At 36.9% G+C, this 19026-nt stretch overlaps 1 protein-coding gene across 2 annotated transcripts in view; it reads right to left on the bottom strand.

The window, feature by feature from the left end:
* Positions 1–19026, bottom strand: part of LOC104562333 (bifunctional heparan sulfate N-deacetylase/N-sulfotransferase 3) — a 60307-nt gene that overhangs the window by 12850 nt on the left and 28431 nt on the right. For both annotated transcript variants that reach the window (XM_061992626.1, XM_061992628.1), the window contains exons 4-6: positions 16634–16819; positions 13886–14014; positions 273–455 (exon numbers count right to left, since the gene is read on the bottom strand). In XM_061992626.1, coding sequence (XP_061848610.1) covers positions 273–455; positions 13886–14014; positions 16634–16819 — 498 coding nt within the window. The remainder of the gene's footprint in view (positions 1–272; positions 456–13885; positions 14015–16633; positions 16820–19026) is intronic.

The raw sequence follows: 19026 nt of genomic DNA, 5'->3' as shown, positions 1-19026 counted from the left end.
CAAGCAAACTCAGAAATAAAATGAATTAAAGAGCATTTTAATTACACATCTTAATACACATCAATTACTCAACCTTTCTAGAGAGACTTAAATGACAGGGAAAATAATCATGTATACTGAAGCGGTAGGTAAGCTACTTTAGGAAACAACTAATAAATCTAAAAATGTTATTGCTTTTCTCTACAAAGAAAAAAAAAGGAAACAAAGAGTTTCAAAACAAACACCATCAAGACAATTTTTTTTCTGATGTTTTTGTCAGCCAGCCTGCTTACCTGCCAGAGAGGGTCCTTTTGCTCAGGGAATAGTTCAAAATACTTGTGAGCCAGCTGAACTGGAGGAAGAGTTTGCAGTTTCAGGTTTGTCCAGGTATGAACAAAGTTGGCCAGATTCATGAAGGTGTATAAGCCCAGGCGGTCGTTTCCATAATTAGACAAATGTGTCATGAAGATGCTGATCTTTCGAAAACAAAATAGAGGTAGCTGACATTAACTCTGTATCACTAGATGGCAGAGTAGCCACAGGTAACAGACATTTAATTTGCATTTTGCTCTTATTTACAAGGGCAAGACTTAGATCACAATCCCATAGATCTTACTATCCTTGCTCTTCAATGCATTACATCCTTCTCTTCCTCAAGAAAACTCAATGCAATCGATGAAGAAAATTGTGGAACAGGTACTAACAGCTCTAAGTGAACTAGGAGACGCAATACTTTCCTGGAGTTGTACATATTTATGTAATCTTTCTGTAAATTTATTTAATGGAGAATAAAGCAAAAAGAATACCCACAGTTTTACTTCAAGTGGAATACAAATGCTATATTAAACATGTGAATTGTGTTTTTGTGGAAGAGTAAAGAAGACAGTTACCAAGAGGATAGCTGACTTTTATGGCTGCAATTTAAACCTTGTTGCTCCAGCTGTAAGTTTTATGAGGTAAGTAGCTCATCTCTTCTAAAAAGCTATTCTTCAAGCACTTGGCTAATAGTCAAAATATGCAGAAAGAAACAATAAAAATCCAAAACCTGATTGAGTACTTCCAAATAATTGTGCATAAAATACTCAATAAAAAAATCCCAACCCCAAGCAGCTCAATAATGTTGTAAGGTCACTTGTATTCAGTTCTAGCACCTTACTGTGAAACTGCTACTCAGATAAATCCTCCTTGTTACATCCCTTGCTCCAAGTGCACTCTCAGTCTCAATGGAAGCAATGCTTGCTGTGAAGCGTTCTCACACGAAAGGCATGTTTGGATGAAGGTAAACTGAGCAGGGATATACAGATGGCAAGAATGGTATCTCAAGGACTGAGGAAGGGCTGAACACTGAAACCACACCATACAAGTAATTTTTCCCTGATGAAACAGTCTGTTCTTAAACCAAAATCTGCAAACCCTCGCCTCTCTAGCAGTGATGGTATTTTCCTAAAAACAGAACTCTCCCAAGATAAATTCTCCAGAGTAATTTCCACTAAAAAATTAGAAACATGATCCTTTTAAGAAATAGATCTAATGCCACAAATGTGCAATTTCTATTGAAAGTAAAACTTCATGTATGCCACTTTAAAAAGAAAATGGCTGATCCATGGCCAAAATTCTGAAATTAGTTCAGGAATTGAAATTAATATTTTGTAAAGGAATTCCAGCTTTCGATTTAAAAAAAGGAAAAAGAAAGCATGAAAACATGAAATCTACAGAGGCATTGTTTTGTTTTGGAGTATTCCTTTGATATAAAATGTTAAAAGCTATTAAACTTCTATTTTTGAACATCTAACTGTAACACTACAGAGTACTTTCAGTGAATGGACACAGAAAATGCATTTTATTAATAGTGTCATTTGGCGACATCTCTTGGTTCATAAAGTAAGCTGAGGGCTTCAGTTTGTCTGACTCAAGTAAAATTAGAAGATATAAGCTGATAAATCATCAGGATACAACCTTTACTTTCAGATAGGAGTCAGAATGAGAAAAAAAATACACCTGTCTTTTAAGCAACCAATAAATAAGCATTTTGCCAAACGTACAATCTTTTCAAGTTTCCTTTTTCATTTCAGTTCTCAAAGCAGGAGCAGACCAGTCCATGGGACAATGTTGTTCTCAACAAAGATAAAATCCGAGGGTTTTCATAAAAAAGTTTTCTTGACAGCCTCTTTCTTTCCTACACATGGGTTGACCTCTGACATTTATAATGTCAGTTCACCTCCTGGCAACTCCTTACCTGTCAACAACTACGGCACTACCCTAGAAGAAAAAGCAAGAGAAGTTGAAAAGAGTGCTAGTTTGGAGAAAACATGTATTATATTTTCCCTGAAGGGAGTACCACTGTAGTTTTAAGAATGTCAGAGTGGAGGCTGGAATCAGATGTATCATTGTAATTTCCAGCATATGAAACACATTTTTAAGGCAAATACTTTATGGCAAACATTTACAACAAAAAGAAACATGATAAACATGTTTAACATGATAAACATGTTTAAGAAACATGATGCTTGTGTAAAACACAAATGACAAAATCTTGTAAAGAACTCTATGCTTGGTATAACCAAATACATGATCTAATACATGCCTTTACACTGTAGAAAAGGTCTCCTTTACTTACTTATATGTGGCATCAAAAATATCACAAATCAGTTGAGACTATCTTCTAGGAAAATCTGGACAAAACTTATTCCTCTCTTATTGATACTGTGCAAAAAAAATCCTAGTAAAATCACTACTGCTACCTGTGCAAAATTAGCAAATAACAATCCTGTGCTTCACAGAACAATGATTCAGGGCTTAATTCACCTGATCTGACCTGAGAACTACTTTTACTTTCAGCTGAAAAAGGTCTTTACAGGCTAAGATAGCAGCCTTTGTAACAAAAAGGAGCATGATCCTGCAATGAGCACGTTCTCATTTCTCTGAGAACGATCTGGAATCACTTTGCACACCAGGGATCCCGAGAAGAGGTGGCTTAGGGAACATGATGCCAACCTGTCAGCCTCTCTCTCCTACTCTATGAGCCTTCCTGTGAGTTTCTGGACAAGCGCTACACAGCCATGGCACTGGCTGACCCTCTAGTTTCCCTGGCTACAAGGAGAAAATGATATTCAAGTGCCATTTTGAGAGATTTTACCATGGCACTGGCCAAGCTGCCAGGGATGGTGTTGCTAGCCACTTCCCTGCCTTTCAACCATGCTGTGCAAAAGGACAGGAACTCCTGTCACTACCCTTCCATTTGCACACCAAGACAAAACATAATTATTACTTTTTGCCTTCCATATTGAGTTACAGTGCTTTGTTTTGCTCTATCATACCACATTCTATTTTGTTCAAACAAGTTCTAACTAATGAGAATGATTACTCTTTCTGTGACAGCTAATAGTTAGCATGCTATGCTATTAAAGATTTATTCTCTTAAAAGCACTGATCAGGAGATGTAAAAGGAGTCCTTTGTGGGCATCTCAAAAGACTAGATGCAGTAAATAACACTATTTGTTCAATAATCTTACACCTCAGGGAAATGCTGTAAAATATAAATAGAACTTCATGTATTTCTTTATTCCTTCTTCAAATGGGAAGCAGCTGTGACTGGATTTCTATTTACTCTAACAAGCATTTTAACCTCTCTTTCAGTTAAAAAGAGCTTATTTGATTTTATTATTTCCAGCTCTCTTCTAAAAAATAATTTCTATCAGGGCATCTCAGCATTTTCTTTATCCCAGTGTGAAAAAGATCACCTTTTTTAGTTGTTCCTCATAAACAAACTATCATCTTCGTTGCACTTCAATGCACACTCTCCATGGGATTCATATCTTTCATGAGGGCACTGAAATGGAATGCTGACAATTTTTTAAATGATGGTTTGGGACTAAATCTGGCCTCTGGGTAGCAGCTTCTTCCTTGTTCCCACCTATCTTTGGATCAGAGTAGCAAAGCTGCTTTACTCTGTCACAGAGCCTTATAGGCAGCTGTATGACCTGAACCTTTTAGCTTCTTCTCACCACTTCTGCACTCCTGCTTCCCTAGAAAAAAGGGCAGAGGGCTATTTCTATTTTGCATCCCAGTCCCTGTTTTATTCTGACAAGTACTGCAGTGATGCAGGGAAATGAGGACAAGCCTTGAGGATAAATGGCTTTTATCTTTTTGAATGATCATTCTGTGCTGCGTATTTCCTTACATTTCCCAATTAGAGGCAATAGCTTCTAAGTCAACGAGTTAACAGTTGAGACCGAGATTGAGTTGCTGCTATTAAATCACATGTATAAGGAAGATCAGCCAGCATGATCTAACTGACATGTCAAGAACAGAGAAAACAATAGATGCTTAGCAAAGAACTCACACAAAATGAAGAAAAGCAACAAGTTACCCAGCTTCTAGCAGCAGGTGTTATTTTAGCAAGCTGGATCTTTTAATATTGATCATTACAAAATCACCATTATTCAGATGCTTAATCTATTAAACTTATAGAATAAGGACACTATTAATTGGCATTTGAAGTCTGGAACTAGAATAACTGGTATTAAAAAAACCCCACTTCTTATGGACTGGACACATCTTTAACTTTTTTTCCCCTATAAAAAGCTATTGCAGCCAATTCAACTTGAATAAATCCATACTATTAAACCAGTCATTATCTGTGACATCTGTGGCACCGTGTCACCCTCCAATCCGTGCAACAACATTAAAAGGCAGCACTGAGGCCCTCCAACTCAATGAAGTTCAGCATAACACTTTAAAATGAACTTAAATTATGACAGACAATTAATTATGTGATCTCTGCCAGGCACTAGAAGCAGATGCATTACTAATTTAGTATATTGCTGATATCTTAGCTACTGAACAAATGTTTAGAGGCCACAAGAGTATGATTAACTCTCAGAACTGCTATATTCCAATTAATTTGGCATTGTGTACACTCTGTTTGCAGTTTCTGATATTGTCTCCGTGTTACTCAAAATAGTTTTGTTTCAGGTATTCAGAGACACAGTAACAGCTGGTTTTGCTCCATTAGACAAACAAAGTGAGAGAATAATGAATTAGATTACAGTCTATGTTTGAATATGTATTTTTAATAGTTGAAAGATATTCCTTTTAGACCTGTGAGTTACCAGAAAAGCTGTGTTCAATTCCACTGCAGAGAGATTCCTGCTTGCAGCTCTCTTTTATTCTGAGGCTGGTCCTGCTGGTTTCACAGCTGCCATGGATCTGTCCACTTGAAAAGACAGCAAACCAACTAGCTGAATTTGATTTACATAGCAGTGTCACCACTATAAATATAATAGAGCCAGGGAAGATTTATAAGATCAAACAAAATTATGTATTTGCTGTAGTTCTGAATTATTAATCTGACAGTCAGGAAACCTGAATTTATTTTCCACAGTTGCACAGATTTCTTTTGCCTTTTTTTGTAAATTGCTTATGAATCAACTTCCCAATTGTCAGTACTGTCCAAAGACTTGCTTTACTAATAGCTGTAAACCACTTGTGCAAGGCTTTCCATCTGAGAATCACAGAATCATAGAATCACAGAATGGTAGCATTTTTTCATTGCCCACAACTTCAATGCATTTATTGTACACTGTTAAAAAGAATCACCTCTAATGAGATAACTAAACCTGTCTGTTCCACAGTGTTTCCATCCTGCCTGTTCACTTAGAATTTTTAATATTTTCTCTATTCTACCCACAAAATACCAGACCCTGTCTGGCTTTATTGGTGATTTTTGAAGAACAGATAGGAATGCAAGGAATACTTGTATTTTGCAGTAAACCAAAATTCTAAGCAAAATCCCCTGCCCCAATTGGGAACTCCCTCAACCACTGGAGTTCCCAAGAGTTCCTAAAATGGGCATGAGACGACCGAGAAGAGACGAAACTGTTATCTTTCTTACTCAGCCATGAAGTGAGCCAAACCTGCCAAAGTGAACCAGCCCACCAGAGAGGACAGGCTATGTTCCCAATGGTGCTACTGTGGGATGCCTACAACAAACTCCATATGTCAGAACTCAGGGCAGTACCTGTAAATCAGTGTACTTCTCAACATGTTGGTCAGCTTTCCTGCTTCTCACACCCAGTACAATTAAATACAAGGTTGTGCAAAGTGGGACAGACAGGAAAGAAAGGCATTCAGAGCCTGAATGCCTTTGGTTTTGTATTTTCCTCTGTAGTGCAAAACCTGACTATTCTTCTTGTTCAGGGTCATATTAAGATACAGCAGACTCTGCTGATGCAGATATAAATCCTCTCATTTTCAGTGCTAAAGGAGATAATTTCTCCCTTGCTCAAGTCTATTAGCTTAATAGCAGTTCTACTCACTGTAACTTGGGAAAGGTAAAAATTAGAAGAAAATAATGCTTAGACCTGAATACACACAAAAATTACAATTATTTTAAGATCAGTCAGACACAGGGCCTAAACTGTTAACAGTCTTCCCTCTTGATCAGTACTGCTGTAACTATACTGAGAACACACAGCTGGCTACACATTAGTTTCATTGTTGGGCTGTCAACCATTTGAAGGCTTTCAACAAATTCCTCTCCACTGGGCATTTTCTCTTTTCTTTAGATCTGCAGACACATAGTACTTTGCAAGGAAGTACATGTAATGCAATTACTGTATTCTGTTCTGTTTATTTTTCTTGGGGGCAGAAAAGGTATAGAAGATTTTCATGACATGTTTTCTCGTAAACATTCATCTTGTAAGACAGCAAAGTTCCTGATCTGTATCTGTCATTGTTCAGAGGATATTTCAGGATGGGGTTATGTACACCTACAAATTTAAACAGAGACAACTTCTACTGATGCTAGAAAAGGACAAGATTTGCATCCAAGCTACAGTCGTATATTAAAAATTTGGTTTAATAGATTATTTGTATTTTAGAATCAGAACATACCTTCCACATTATTGTTTGTAAACTAAACCAAACAGATTAACAAATTGAAATAAACTTCTGTAGGTTTGTGTGGCCAGGTTTTGGTAGTGGGGAGCTACAGGGGTGGCTTCTTTAAACAAAGAGCTGCCACAAGTTTCTCCTGTATGTGATAAGGCCAGTGCCAGTCCATTCTAAGATGAACCTGTCACTGACCAAGGCCTGGCCAGTTAGTTATTGAGGTAATGCCTCTGTGAATAATATATTTGAGAAGGGGAAGAAGTTGCTTCACAGAGGCAAAACCTGCAGCAACAGAAGGGAGTGAGAAAGTGAGAACAACTTCTCTGTAGACACTAAGGTCAGTGGAGAGGAGGGGAAAGAGGGTGCTTAGGCCCTGAAAGAAAGACTCCCTTATGACCTATGGTGAAGATCATGGTGAGGCAGCTGTGCCCCTGTAGTCCATGGAGGTCCACGGGGTAGCAGAGATCCACTCACAGCTCATAGAGGACTCCATGCCAGAGCTGGTAGATGCCCAAAGGAGGCTGTGACTCTGTGGCAATACCACACTGGAAGACCTGTGAACCCATGGAGAGAGGATCCCATGCTGGACCAGAACTTGCTGGCAGAAGTTGTGATATGGAGCAGTCTGTTCCTGAAGGACTGCTTCCCCTGTGGATGAGAGCCACGCTGGGGCAGTTTGTGACGAACTGTATCTCATGAGAATGAACCACGTTGGAGCAGTTCATGAATGGTAGCCCACAGGAAGGACCCACGTTGGAGAAGTTCAGGAAGGACTGTCTCCCATGGGAGAGACCCCACACTATCGCAGTGGGAAGTGTGAGGAGGCATCCCCCTAAGAGGCAGCAGTAGACAGAATCTGTAATGAACTGACTGTAGCCCTCATTTCCTGTCCCCCTGTGCTGCTGGGAGGAAGGAGGTAGAAACCTGGGAAGAAAGGAGAGGTGGGGGGAGTTGTTTTAAGATTTGGGTTTCATTTCTCATTTCCCTACTCTGTTTTGATTGTTTGTTAATAAATAAAAAACAATTCTCCTCAAGCTGAGTCTGTTTTGCCTGTGACAGTAATTGCTGAGTAATCTCCCTGTTCTTATCTCGACCCATGTACCTTTTGTTCTGCCTCTTTCTCCCCTGTCCAGTTTAGGAGGAAGAGTGATAGAATCACTTGGTAGGCATCTGGCACCCAGCCAGGTCTAAAGCACCACAAAACCTTAGGAATAAAATCTAAATAACTGGTAGAAAGCAGATGAGATATACTCCATCTCCGACTGTTAATCCCCATGAACTTCACTTCTATTACTAAAACTTTACACTTAGAAAAACAGTAAGATTTTCCACATAAAGAAATGAATAAAGCTATTAAGTCTGTCCTACATTTGGCCTGTTTATCTAGTGCAGTATGTTGTCTACAGAAGCAGATGGCATCAGAAAGTAAAGGATACTCTACAGTTGGGGATGTATGAAAAACAATCCCCTATGAAAGTCTTCCCTGCTTCCAAGGGTTCCATAAAGCATGTAAGTTCATATGGATCCCATGTCTTACCAACTACTACAGGCATGAATATCCAATGAAACATAATTCTGTATTTCAAGTCTTGGTAAGTTTTTGACGTTAAAAACACTACCATTTAAATTCTCATCCTTATTTAATTCGCTAACTTCTGGTTTTCCGTTTTAAGACAGGCAACAGAAGTTCATTGCCAAAGTTCTTCATGCCATTTCCTAGTGGCTTTTGGTTGTCACATCTCTTAAAATGTACTTAATCTTGGTCACTTTTGATTTCTCTTGTAATTCGAGTTCTTCTCAGTCCTTCATAGTCCTCCTCAGTCAACTGCTTTCAGTTTTGCCCATAAGATTGAATCTGAAGATCAGCATGGATTTTCAGAACCTTGTTATACAATACTGTGAATTATTGTTATTATTCTGCCTTAAAGAAAAATGAACATGGATATACCTATGTATTATTCCACTTATGTGAATGACAATAGGATGATAGTGGGAAAAATTCCACTGACTTTGCTGTGCAAAACGCACAGACTGTCATGTTGAGATTATTTAATGATGTACATTCCACAGAACGCAAACATACTAATTCACACACAGGAACTTCTCTGTTACTGGAATATAACATGCTGTTCACTATAGTGCCTTTTAAAGTTACCTTAACTGTATTCAAGTTTTTTCACAGAAGAGTGAACTCATCTTCTTGCTATCTGTGTAGCACAGTATATGCTAATACACCATTTGTGGCAACCTAGGTTGCTGGCCATGCAGCCTCAAGGAGAACAAAAGCTGTTGAGTATGTTTGCCTCTTACTCTGTAGCTTCCCACAGCCTCATGGGACAGGTGAGTGAATTTCAAGCGTTCATCTGACAATAGCTGCTCTAATAGCTCATCTCTAATAGCAGTTCTCATGGGAGATGATGTATATCATTACAGAAAACACTGCAATATGCAGTGCTGTCCCTCACAGAATCCTGTTCCAGCCACAGGTTTTACTTTTCTTGGAAAGATGAAAGGTGTATAGCTTTTATATATATGTATTATCATAACACATATGGCCACTCACCAAGACAGTCAGATTTATTCTACTCCTTTTAATGACTGAACAGTGCTGTGAAGTATCAAACAATTTTGCAATAGGGAGCCTTAGCCAGTTAAACAATTTTTGGTACTTAAATACATTGCAATACATGTGTAATCTAAAAGAAGCTCATTTGTAACTTTGATCTCTGAAAACTTCATTATATCAATGCTTTTTGAACTATTCTGGTCTCCGTTCTTAGTTTATTTTATTGTTCACATTCCACATCAGCTATCTACAGAAACAATGGTTATGGCACTGACTGGTAACTAGTACAGACGTATTTTCATAAAGAAGCAATATGCATGCATGTTCCTCATCACAGATGAGGAAAACATACAGTGGCAGACAGAAATAAATATGATTTTTTTTTCTAAAGACATTTTCAGCTCAGCTATGTTTAGTTTGGCTTAGTTCTTAAGTCTTAATTATTTTCAGAGCAGTTTAGAAGTATTTATCAATACTTCTTGCCAGTATTGATTGAGATTTACTATGAAACCTGAGAAGAAATTATACTGTTGATTGCAGTGTCTATATCTACCTCATCATTAAATATAACTCACAAAATCTAATTGCTCATTTCCTTCACAATTTACAAGGCATATTAAGGAGAGAGGTACAATTTCAGTCTAAGAGACATTAAGCAGAAATCTGTTTTTTTTTTTAATCCAGAAACTTAATAATGCAGAGACGGATCAAACTGAAGTCATTGAAGATTCTAACAAGCCTATCACAAAAAAATACTTGCTAAAATGTTTTAAATTCAGTATAATTCTAGAAAAAATAGTAAAAATGCAAATTACTAAACCAGAGAGCTATCTGACTGGGTAAGATACTCATCAATGAAGTCTTCCACAACACATGTATTCCTTGTGGCTTTGCTAACACAATTCCCTAGCTTAATTAGTGCAAGTTGCACAATCTCTCTCTCTAAGTCAATAATTCAGCCAACAATGTGGGGTTAATAATGCCAGTATACTAATAATACAGAGTTGCTGAAGGCTTCTTCTTTTTTCTGTAAAACATTTTTTGAAAGATTCTGATGTAGTAAGATCTTGCCTAGGGGCTACTGAAGTCAGCAAGATCTTTAACAGGAGACACACATACAAAGTACTACTGGAAGAGTAGATGGTATGTTATATGACTACTTAGCCTCCTTTTCATCTTGGTGGTACTTCATTCTAGATGCCTTATGAACACAACAGGCATAGCTGTCAAGATCACTTTACAGCCACCATCAGATCGCAATCAAACCAGCCACGTGGGGATATAAATGCATACCACATAAATACAGCTTGCCAACAGCAAGATTAGCTACTCCACCAAACTAACACTTAGTTCCCATATAAAATACAACTAGCCGAGATCATTTGCAGAGCAGGATTTCCTGATGTTTTTCTTACCTGCAGGTTTTCTGACTGTACAATGCCCTGGGAACAGTGCAATAATACTGGTTCTCATGGTGAAAGCTTACAGATGCACATATTGTCCTGCGCTTTTTTGTGGTTTATCCCACAGACTGCAGTTGATTTAGCATACTATAAGGAAGCAGAGCTTTCCTTGTGAATAGTTCCCATTACGCAGTCAAACTGCAAAGAAATTTCACAGAACCACAGAAGGGCTGGAAGGGACCTCAATAGACCATCTAGTCCAATTGCCCTGCCAGAGCAGGACCACCTGGAGTAGGTCACACAGGAACTCATCCAGGTGGGTTTTGAGTGTCCCCAGAGAAGGAGACTCCACAACTCATCTGGGCAGCCTGTTCCAGTGCTCCGTGACCCTCACAGTGAAGAAACTCTTCCTTGTATTTTTAAAAACCTCTTACCTTCCAGCTTATACCCATTGCCCCTTGTCCTATCATTGGCCATCACTAAGAATGGCCTGACTCCATCCTCCTGACATCCGCCCTTTACATATTTGTAAACATTAATGAGATCACCCCTCAGTCTCCTCTTCTCCAAGCTAAAGAGACCCAGCTCCGTCAGCCTTTCATTGTAAGAAAGATGCTCCATTCTCTTCATCATCTTTCTGGCCCTGCACTGAACTCTCTCCAGCAGCTCCCTGTCCTTCTTGAACTCAGGGGCCCAGAAATGGACACAAGATTCCAGATGTGGTTTGACAAAGGCAGAGTAGAGGGGGAAGAGAACCTCTCTTGGCCTACTGCCCACAGCCCTTCTAATACACCCCAGGATGCCATTGGCCTTCTTGGCCATGAGGGCACATTCCTGGCTCATGGTCATCCTGCTGCCCACCAGGACCCCCAGGTCCCTTTCCCCTACACTACTCTCTAACAGTTCATTCCCTAACCTGTACTGGTGCATGGGGTTATTCTTTCCCTTAGGGGCATTGATTTCAGTGTACTGTCTCAGTTTCTAAAGCCTCAGCCTTACAAAACTTACACGTCAGAAATTATATTCACTTACAATCAGTTATCCAAATTAAACCAGGAAATATACTGAAGGTCTTTGTTAAGATTTACATTTAATATACACTCACATTTTCAATTTTTCAAAAATGAAATATTTATGTACTTATTGTTGAGAATATTATTTAGCTGAGACTGTATATCCCTAGGTAATGCTTCTTGGTTGGAGTTTTACACCAGTGAAAAGCAGCATTTAGAAAATGCCTCATAATGGAACTTTTGCATCCTCTGAAAAGCTGAGTGTTTTACATTAAGAAATCCTACCAATTTTAATGAATACACAGGAAAGCTTATGGAATCCGAATTGCACTTTATAATTAGCCAAATTCTTAAAGCTACTTATTTTTCATTTTAGTGCCTAATCTTTGCCCAACTCTGACGCTATAAATACATGTAATACTTAAAAACCACAAAGATGCAAACCCTAAACTTAAAACTGATTATATGCCAGCCTAATGCCTAGAACTTTGGAAACTCTTTATGAGCAGGTATTTAGAATCAGATGTATCATCTTTTCAAAGGATCCTTAACAGGGTTGCAATTATTTGTCTTGGGCAAATTTTGGTTAGATATTAACTTACAATTTTATTTAGAAAATAGTGCATTAACTTGGATCCTTTTAGGCTGTATTATATTGGAGTATCACATTTCAGGATTAGGTGATCATGCAGTCTACACTGCAATGCATAAAGTGAAGAGCTAATTGTAATATACTAAAAATATCTATATATACTCACATTCAAGTATGTTACACAAGTATAATTAAACTTATATGATTAATACCAATAATCATGATTATTTCACTGCTTATCTTGTTTTCCCCATCCACTCTCTTCCTTTTAATGCCTTGAGCAATAGTATCAAATTTTGGTGTTTCGCTACTGTTGTAAGACAGTAAAATAATTTTTTACTAAGTTGTGGCTGTGTTGTCCTGACACAAAATTTTACTGTATGTCTCTCTAAGTTTTTAAACTAGTAACTTAGATAACATCCATATCTTGCCAATGCATTACTATGGTACCAATGCCCTCTATCCAAGGAACTTTCTAGGTCCCACCTTTGTTAATATGCTGTGACTGAAATTACAGATATTATGTGCTGAGGAAGTGAAGTTTTTGTTTCCCAGTTCTGATATGTGAATGTGAAAAAGAAGAACAAAACACAGTAACTCCTCTCAAAGAACAAAAACTATAGTCTAAAAGAATTTGAGACTTAAAATATAGACCTGCATGAAAATTGCTTATGTAGCTGACACAAGCTTTTCTGAAAAAAAAACAAAACAAAACAGCCCTAGTGATTACATTTGTATAAAATGGGTAAATTTTATCTATATGTTTCATTTGGACTTCATATGAAAAACTCAACTTTAAAGCTGGTCTAAAAAGTCATTTTGTAGTACTATACTGTTCTCTTCGGTCAATATTCTGTAGCTCATAGCCTCATTTGTTGTTTATTCTTCCATTAAAGACAAATGAAAGGTTAAGTACATGTATTAACTATGTGGTTCATTTACTTGGATCTTTTCTTTAAAGCTATTATGAATTTGTAACTGAAAATTCTCACAAAAGACGTAAGGAAAGCACTTATTGCTTGAAACTTTATAAAAAAGAATGTTCCCAACATTTCTGATTTTTATGAATTTGTCAAGAGCAGGAAAATGGACTTCACCCAAGGGTACTTGTCTCATAGTAATATCAGTTTTTAACATTTCAATTCTTTCAAAAATAAAAGCTCTAGGTTTTTGTTTTATGTAAAAGTAAAGAAAAATAAGAAAGGTTGCTACCTCTGCATCACCAACAAAACAGTTGTGAAAAAAACAGTAGAAACTATCTTTGTACAACTAACAGAACATACATAATATTTGATCTTAAATTAATTAACAGAAAAAGCAGAAGAGCTCACTGTGACTAACCATTACTATTTGGGAGACCTAGCTGATTAGTCTTGAAGCATTCAGGAACTTCTCCTTTAACTAATTTAGAAGAAAAAAATCAAAATTATGCTGTACTTACTGGATTGAGAACCACTGTGAAGAACAACTCTCCTCCTTGAATACTTTTGTCTAGTTCCTTTGGACCTCCAGGATACTCCTTATAGAAAATTGTGTGGGTGAATAAGCCACAGGTTTGCCTAGGAAGCACCTAATTCAAGAAAAAATCACAAAACCAAAATGTTTATATTTTTAGTAAGACTAAAAGTGACAGATAAGTAAGAGAAACTAATAATGTTCCTTTGTGAGAATTGCTGGGTGGATTTGACATCACAACTTTGACAGAAGTTAATAATGATCTAGTTGAATTAATACACTGCCAGATAAAGAAACAGTCCTTAGTGAAAGAAACAACAATTTTATTATCAATGAAATCTTAACATCCAACAATTCGTGACATTGTTTGAAACCAGAGATTGACCTCAATCAGTAAGTTACAATTCAGTAACGTCCTCCAATTTTTCCTGTAACACACAACCCTACCGCCAAGTATTTGAAGCCTGGTCACCAAAGATTTCTAAAATTTTAAAATAATTTGAAACACAATCTGAAATATTATCAGTTTATATTGTATTAATCAGTTCCACTTTTCCTTTGAATGACGGCTTTGTTGTAAACTTAAACTACAATTTTAAAGTAACTTTTATTTTTTCCTTAGGCATCACCACCACTAAAAATTTTATACTGTCATGCAATGAATTTTGCTGATGATGTTTACATTGTAATTAAGCTTTGCTTCTCATTCAACTGTTTAAGTTTTGTAAGACCAGTTGTAATAAAAAGTAGCACAAATAAAAGTATTTTTTAAGACACGCAAATAACAAGTTTTTCAATTAGGAAGAACTAATAACTGCAATTAGGTTTTTCACTAGAACTTCAAAATGTTATCTATCAACTTCAGAAAATAATTTGCTGAAGATTATTTCAACTACATCTCTTTCTAACGGAAAATCAACAATTGAGTATTGATGTTCATGTATAATCCTCAAACTAGAATTGTTCTGAAATGTTTATTTTATTCCAATTTAGAGCATTTATTATATGATAGCTTAAACTTATAAGCATACAAATCCCTTACTTGACAAATACTGTGGTTTTGTAGATACTCTTATTTCTTGCAGTTTCATTACTCAGCATCTTTTTTGTAATGTATAGGTTATACAGTCTCACTTTTGATACTGTGATCACAGACTGTAAAGTCTACGTTGTCATAAAATGTATGGAATTTGTACATTTGCTATAAATTTGCATATGTTTTTTAAATCCTTTGGATTTCACTGATGAAATATGAGAACAATTCTTCACAGATACTGGGCATGAAGCAGTACTGGATGGGAAATGCTCTGGCAAATCTTACACGATGATTTGATTAGGGAATGTATTCATCACTATAAGCCAGCAGATGTAAAATATGAATGCGTTTGCCCTCGAGAACTGAAAGCCTGAGACTCTCAAAACAGGTGCTTCTATATGACTGTTCTTGGAAGTATACTTTTGGCTCCAGTATCCTTGTGTTAAATCTCATTATTTGTCTTTAAATGACATGTTTTTACAAAAATTTATGAAAGAGATTTTTGGAGATCTGAGAGTCAATCAGTCTTCCTCAAATGCTTCATGCCCTCTGAGCATATCCACAAACCCATTATTTAACATGTAGCTATTGCTTTGAAGAGAACAACTGTGTCTCAAATTGGTATGCTGTCAAGTTTTTTTCCTGGATGTCTGGATATCATTTTAGTTTGCTTCATCCAAAAATAGATCAAAACTTTCAAATATTATTATTTTGCTTAGAAAAGTGGTATCCATAGTAACTCGAGGAGAATACCAGAATTCTGTTATAAGCTAAGCAGCAGGCTTGCGCTAACACATTCGACCCTCCAAAACTGCTTGTTGCAGCCAAGGGTGTAACACAGTACACACATTAGGATCTTTCCTATTCACTGCTCTCCTACGTGCTCCAAAATAAAGTTAACTTGAGAACATACCACCAAGTATTTTGAAGAGTTTTTTTGGAACATTTCTCAGATAATAATGACAGTATGTGAATCAGAAATAGCCTACGCCCCAGTGACCAGATGGTATTAGCATAATGCTTCATGTCAGTCCTGTATAAACCCTTTTGGCAAACACTGCTGTCAGTGAACAACACTGTGAATTATGTAACAAAGTAAAACTGCATGATTGGACTTGTGGAAGGGGGTGCGGTGTGTGCATGTCTTCTTTCCCTCCAGCCTTCTGAGTGTCTGTTCTGCATGCAGGCTCACTGCCTGGGTGCAGCCTCGCTGTGGGATTAAGTCACAGGGCAAAGCAGAGTTCACATTTCTCTATGGCAGGAAGCAAAATGAGGGCAACTGTGTACCCTTGAATGGAATATAAAATATTTAGACACTAAATAGTCTAAGATGGCATAATGGTACTATCCAGATTTAAAACCTGCTAAAAAGCTAGGCCATAATACTTTGAAAAGATGCAAAGATGACTTTTTCCTTGAGACCACTGAACAATTGTTATCATCAGGATTAGAACAGTTAACAGCCTGTTAACTATTACCAACAGAATGTCTTGAGACCACCTTCATCAGCAGTAGCACCATCAGCAGTAGATTGATTTTAATTACCAAGATATTGACAAATATATCTTGCTACTTATGCATAGCAATATGTGCTTGTCACAATGTTAACTTCCAGGATACTGTGTTTCTCCACTTAAAGAGAAATCCTTCACAAAATAGCAGAGTGGTTGTAATACAAACATCATAGACACAACTCACCATGATATTTTTGTGGACAAAGCCTCGTCTGTACCTCGCAGGCTTCAGATGTGGGTATTCTTCTGTGCTGGTAACTTTGATATTCCAGACCTTTTTCCAGGCATCATAGAGCTGAACATGTACTGGATAGACTCCAGAATGGTGTGGAGCCACTGCATAACCCAAATCAGTTGGAATACCGTGTTCCTAAAACATAACAGTACAATGATGGCTTTCAGAAATTTAAGAAACTTCATGTTTTGGCATTGCTAAAATCCTTTGTGACAGAAAAAGAACAAGTCTGAAATACAAATAATGGTGATATCAAAACATGCTGAAATGGAAGGGAGATAAAAGGCAGCATGGTGGAGATGAAACACAGAGTTTGACAAAAGTCTTTTTAATAAAGATTTTTACGAGTATGTAGGGAAGAGTGATATAGATGTATTTTAAGTTGAGTTCTTCAGTCCCCAGAAAGCTGCATGCTTTCTAGTTCTTACAAGGATTTTGCTCACAAACTAAGAATTCAGAGAGAAAATTCCCAGTACATATTCACACAACAGGTAGCATTTGGCAGTTACAATAAAAAAAAGCATGATTTCCACTACATGTCTCTACACAATTACTTGGATTGTTCCCTGAATTTCACAGAGTCACTGTACTTCCCCTCTAGTGCACTTGAAATATAAAATTGTATTCAAAAACAGGCTTAATCATTTCAATGTCATTTTAAAAAGAGGAGAATAGATAATCACTTGTAAAATTCTGAGGATAATAGACAGATGATGTAGACTACCCTCTTTTGTAGTACATCATCTATTTTTGCAGACTCCTGTAATTTATCTTAACATACTGACCTTGCTGGCGTTACCTTCTCTTGACATTCAATATGTTTTCTGTACAGTTTCTGGTTTCCAACATACTCTAATGAATTTTGACACCCTCTGTCCTTTCTTTCAGAGTACTCTTCAAAGGAACAGTGTGTAGCAGGTATTTCTTTGATACTATGATTAGCAGAATACACCGTTTGTAAGACATTGTTGTATTGCAATGATTTAGGAAAATTGCTTTAGCATAACCTTTGAATTCTGATTTTTATTTTGTGTCTATATGGTATGATCATCTTGACATTTTCTAATCATACTTTGTTTGCATAGCTAAGACTTGGTTGATACTTGGGTCTCTTCCTTTGAATAAAGTAGTTACTAAAGAATATGAAAAACTCTGCAAGACTTCTCTCAAATCAAAATGAGTGTGTGACCTTAGTGAAACAATCTTTCTGCTTTTCTGGAGAAGGACTTCAGGAAAGCTCATGTATTGGACTTAAAAAGCTTCAATAGTCAGATTTCAGTATTAGATGTAATAATGTCAGCACATAAAAATGACAACTTTACTAACAGCTCAAAACAAAACAAACTCACAAAATGCATCATTTGCTTCAGCTCTGGAAGTACATGAGAAATAGGACTTTGGAGATTTTAAGCCTGGAAGCGAAGAAAGCTATTTTTTTCCTCATTAAGGGGCTACTTTTAACTAAGTGTAATGGCATGTGTATCAGATGGGCATGGTTTAATCACAATTGAGAACTCTATTTTTTTTGTATATTAAAAAAATCTCATGAAATTATAATCTCTCCTTAAGAATTTTTGGCATACATAATGGGGCATAAGATTCTACCACAGCAGCTTTTGGAATTTTTGTAAGGCCAACTGCTTCTGGGTAAGATCCAAAGACTCTACCAGCAATCCCACTGCACCCAGACAGTGCATCATCTGCTGGTTTACAGCTGGGCTGCACTACCTGTAGTCTGCCAACGCAGGACTGAGTAAGATCCAGCCTATTGGTTTTACTGCATGGGCAGATAAAGAATGGATACACAATCACTTACACAGCTTTACACTATTTAATTCCGATAGTTCAATTCCTCTTCTTTTTATCTTTTCTACTTCCTTTAAGCATGCATATACATCAGAAAGGAAAATCTTTATGGAACATGTAAGAAATTGCATTCTCTAATGTCCCATTTAATCTCCTTCCTTCAGCTGTAAACAAATGCCTGTTTTTTAAAGGTTTTTCCCCCAAGTTTTACAAGATACACTAATAAATATGTAATTAAAATAATTGTAATTATGAGCCTATCATCTTCAGTGCACTGGTGTCTCCATAATTTCTTAGTGACTGTAATTCCCAAGTTGAGCATTTCACACACATTATACACATTCATTCTGATAATGCATGAGGCATCAGCAATTCCCTCTTTCAAGAAAACAGGATACTTATCTTTGTTATTAATTTAAATACTTTAAGCAAATGAAACACAAACAGTAGCTTCATGTCTGTATGTCTATACAAAGTTTCAGATGTGAAAAACATAACATAATGTAACTGTGAGTATAAAGATCATTGAAAGTAGT

The sequence above is a fragment of the Colius striatus genome, chromosome 3 (genome assembly GCF_028858725.1).
Source record: "Colius striatus isolate bColStr4 chromosome 3, bColStr4.1.hap1, whole genome shotgun sequence".
In the NCBI taxonomy this organism is placed as follows: domain Eukaryota; kingdom Metazoa; phylum Chordata; class Aves; order Coliiformes; family Coliidae; genus Colius; species Colius striatus.
The sequence above is the reverse complement of the archived record's forward strand: the minus strand, read 5'-3'. Positions and strand labels throughout refer to the sequence as shown.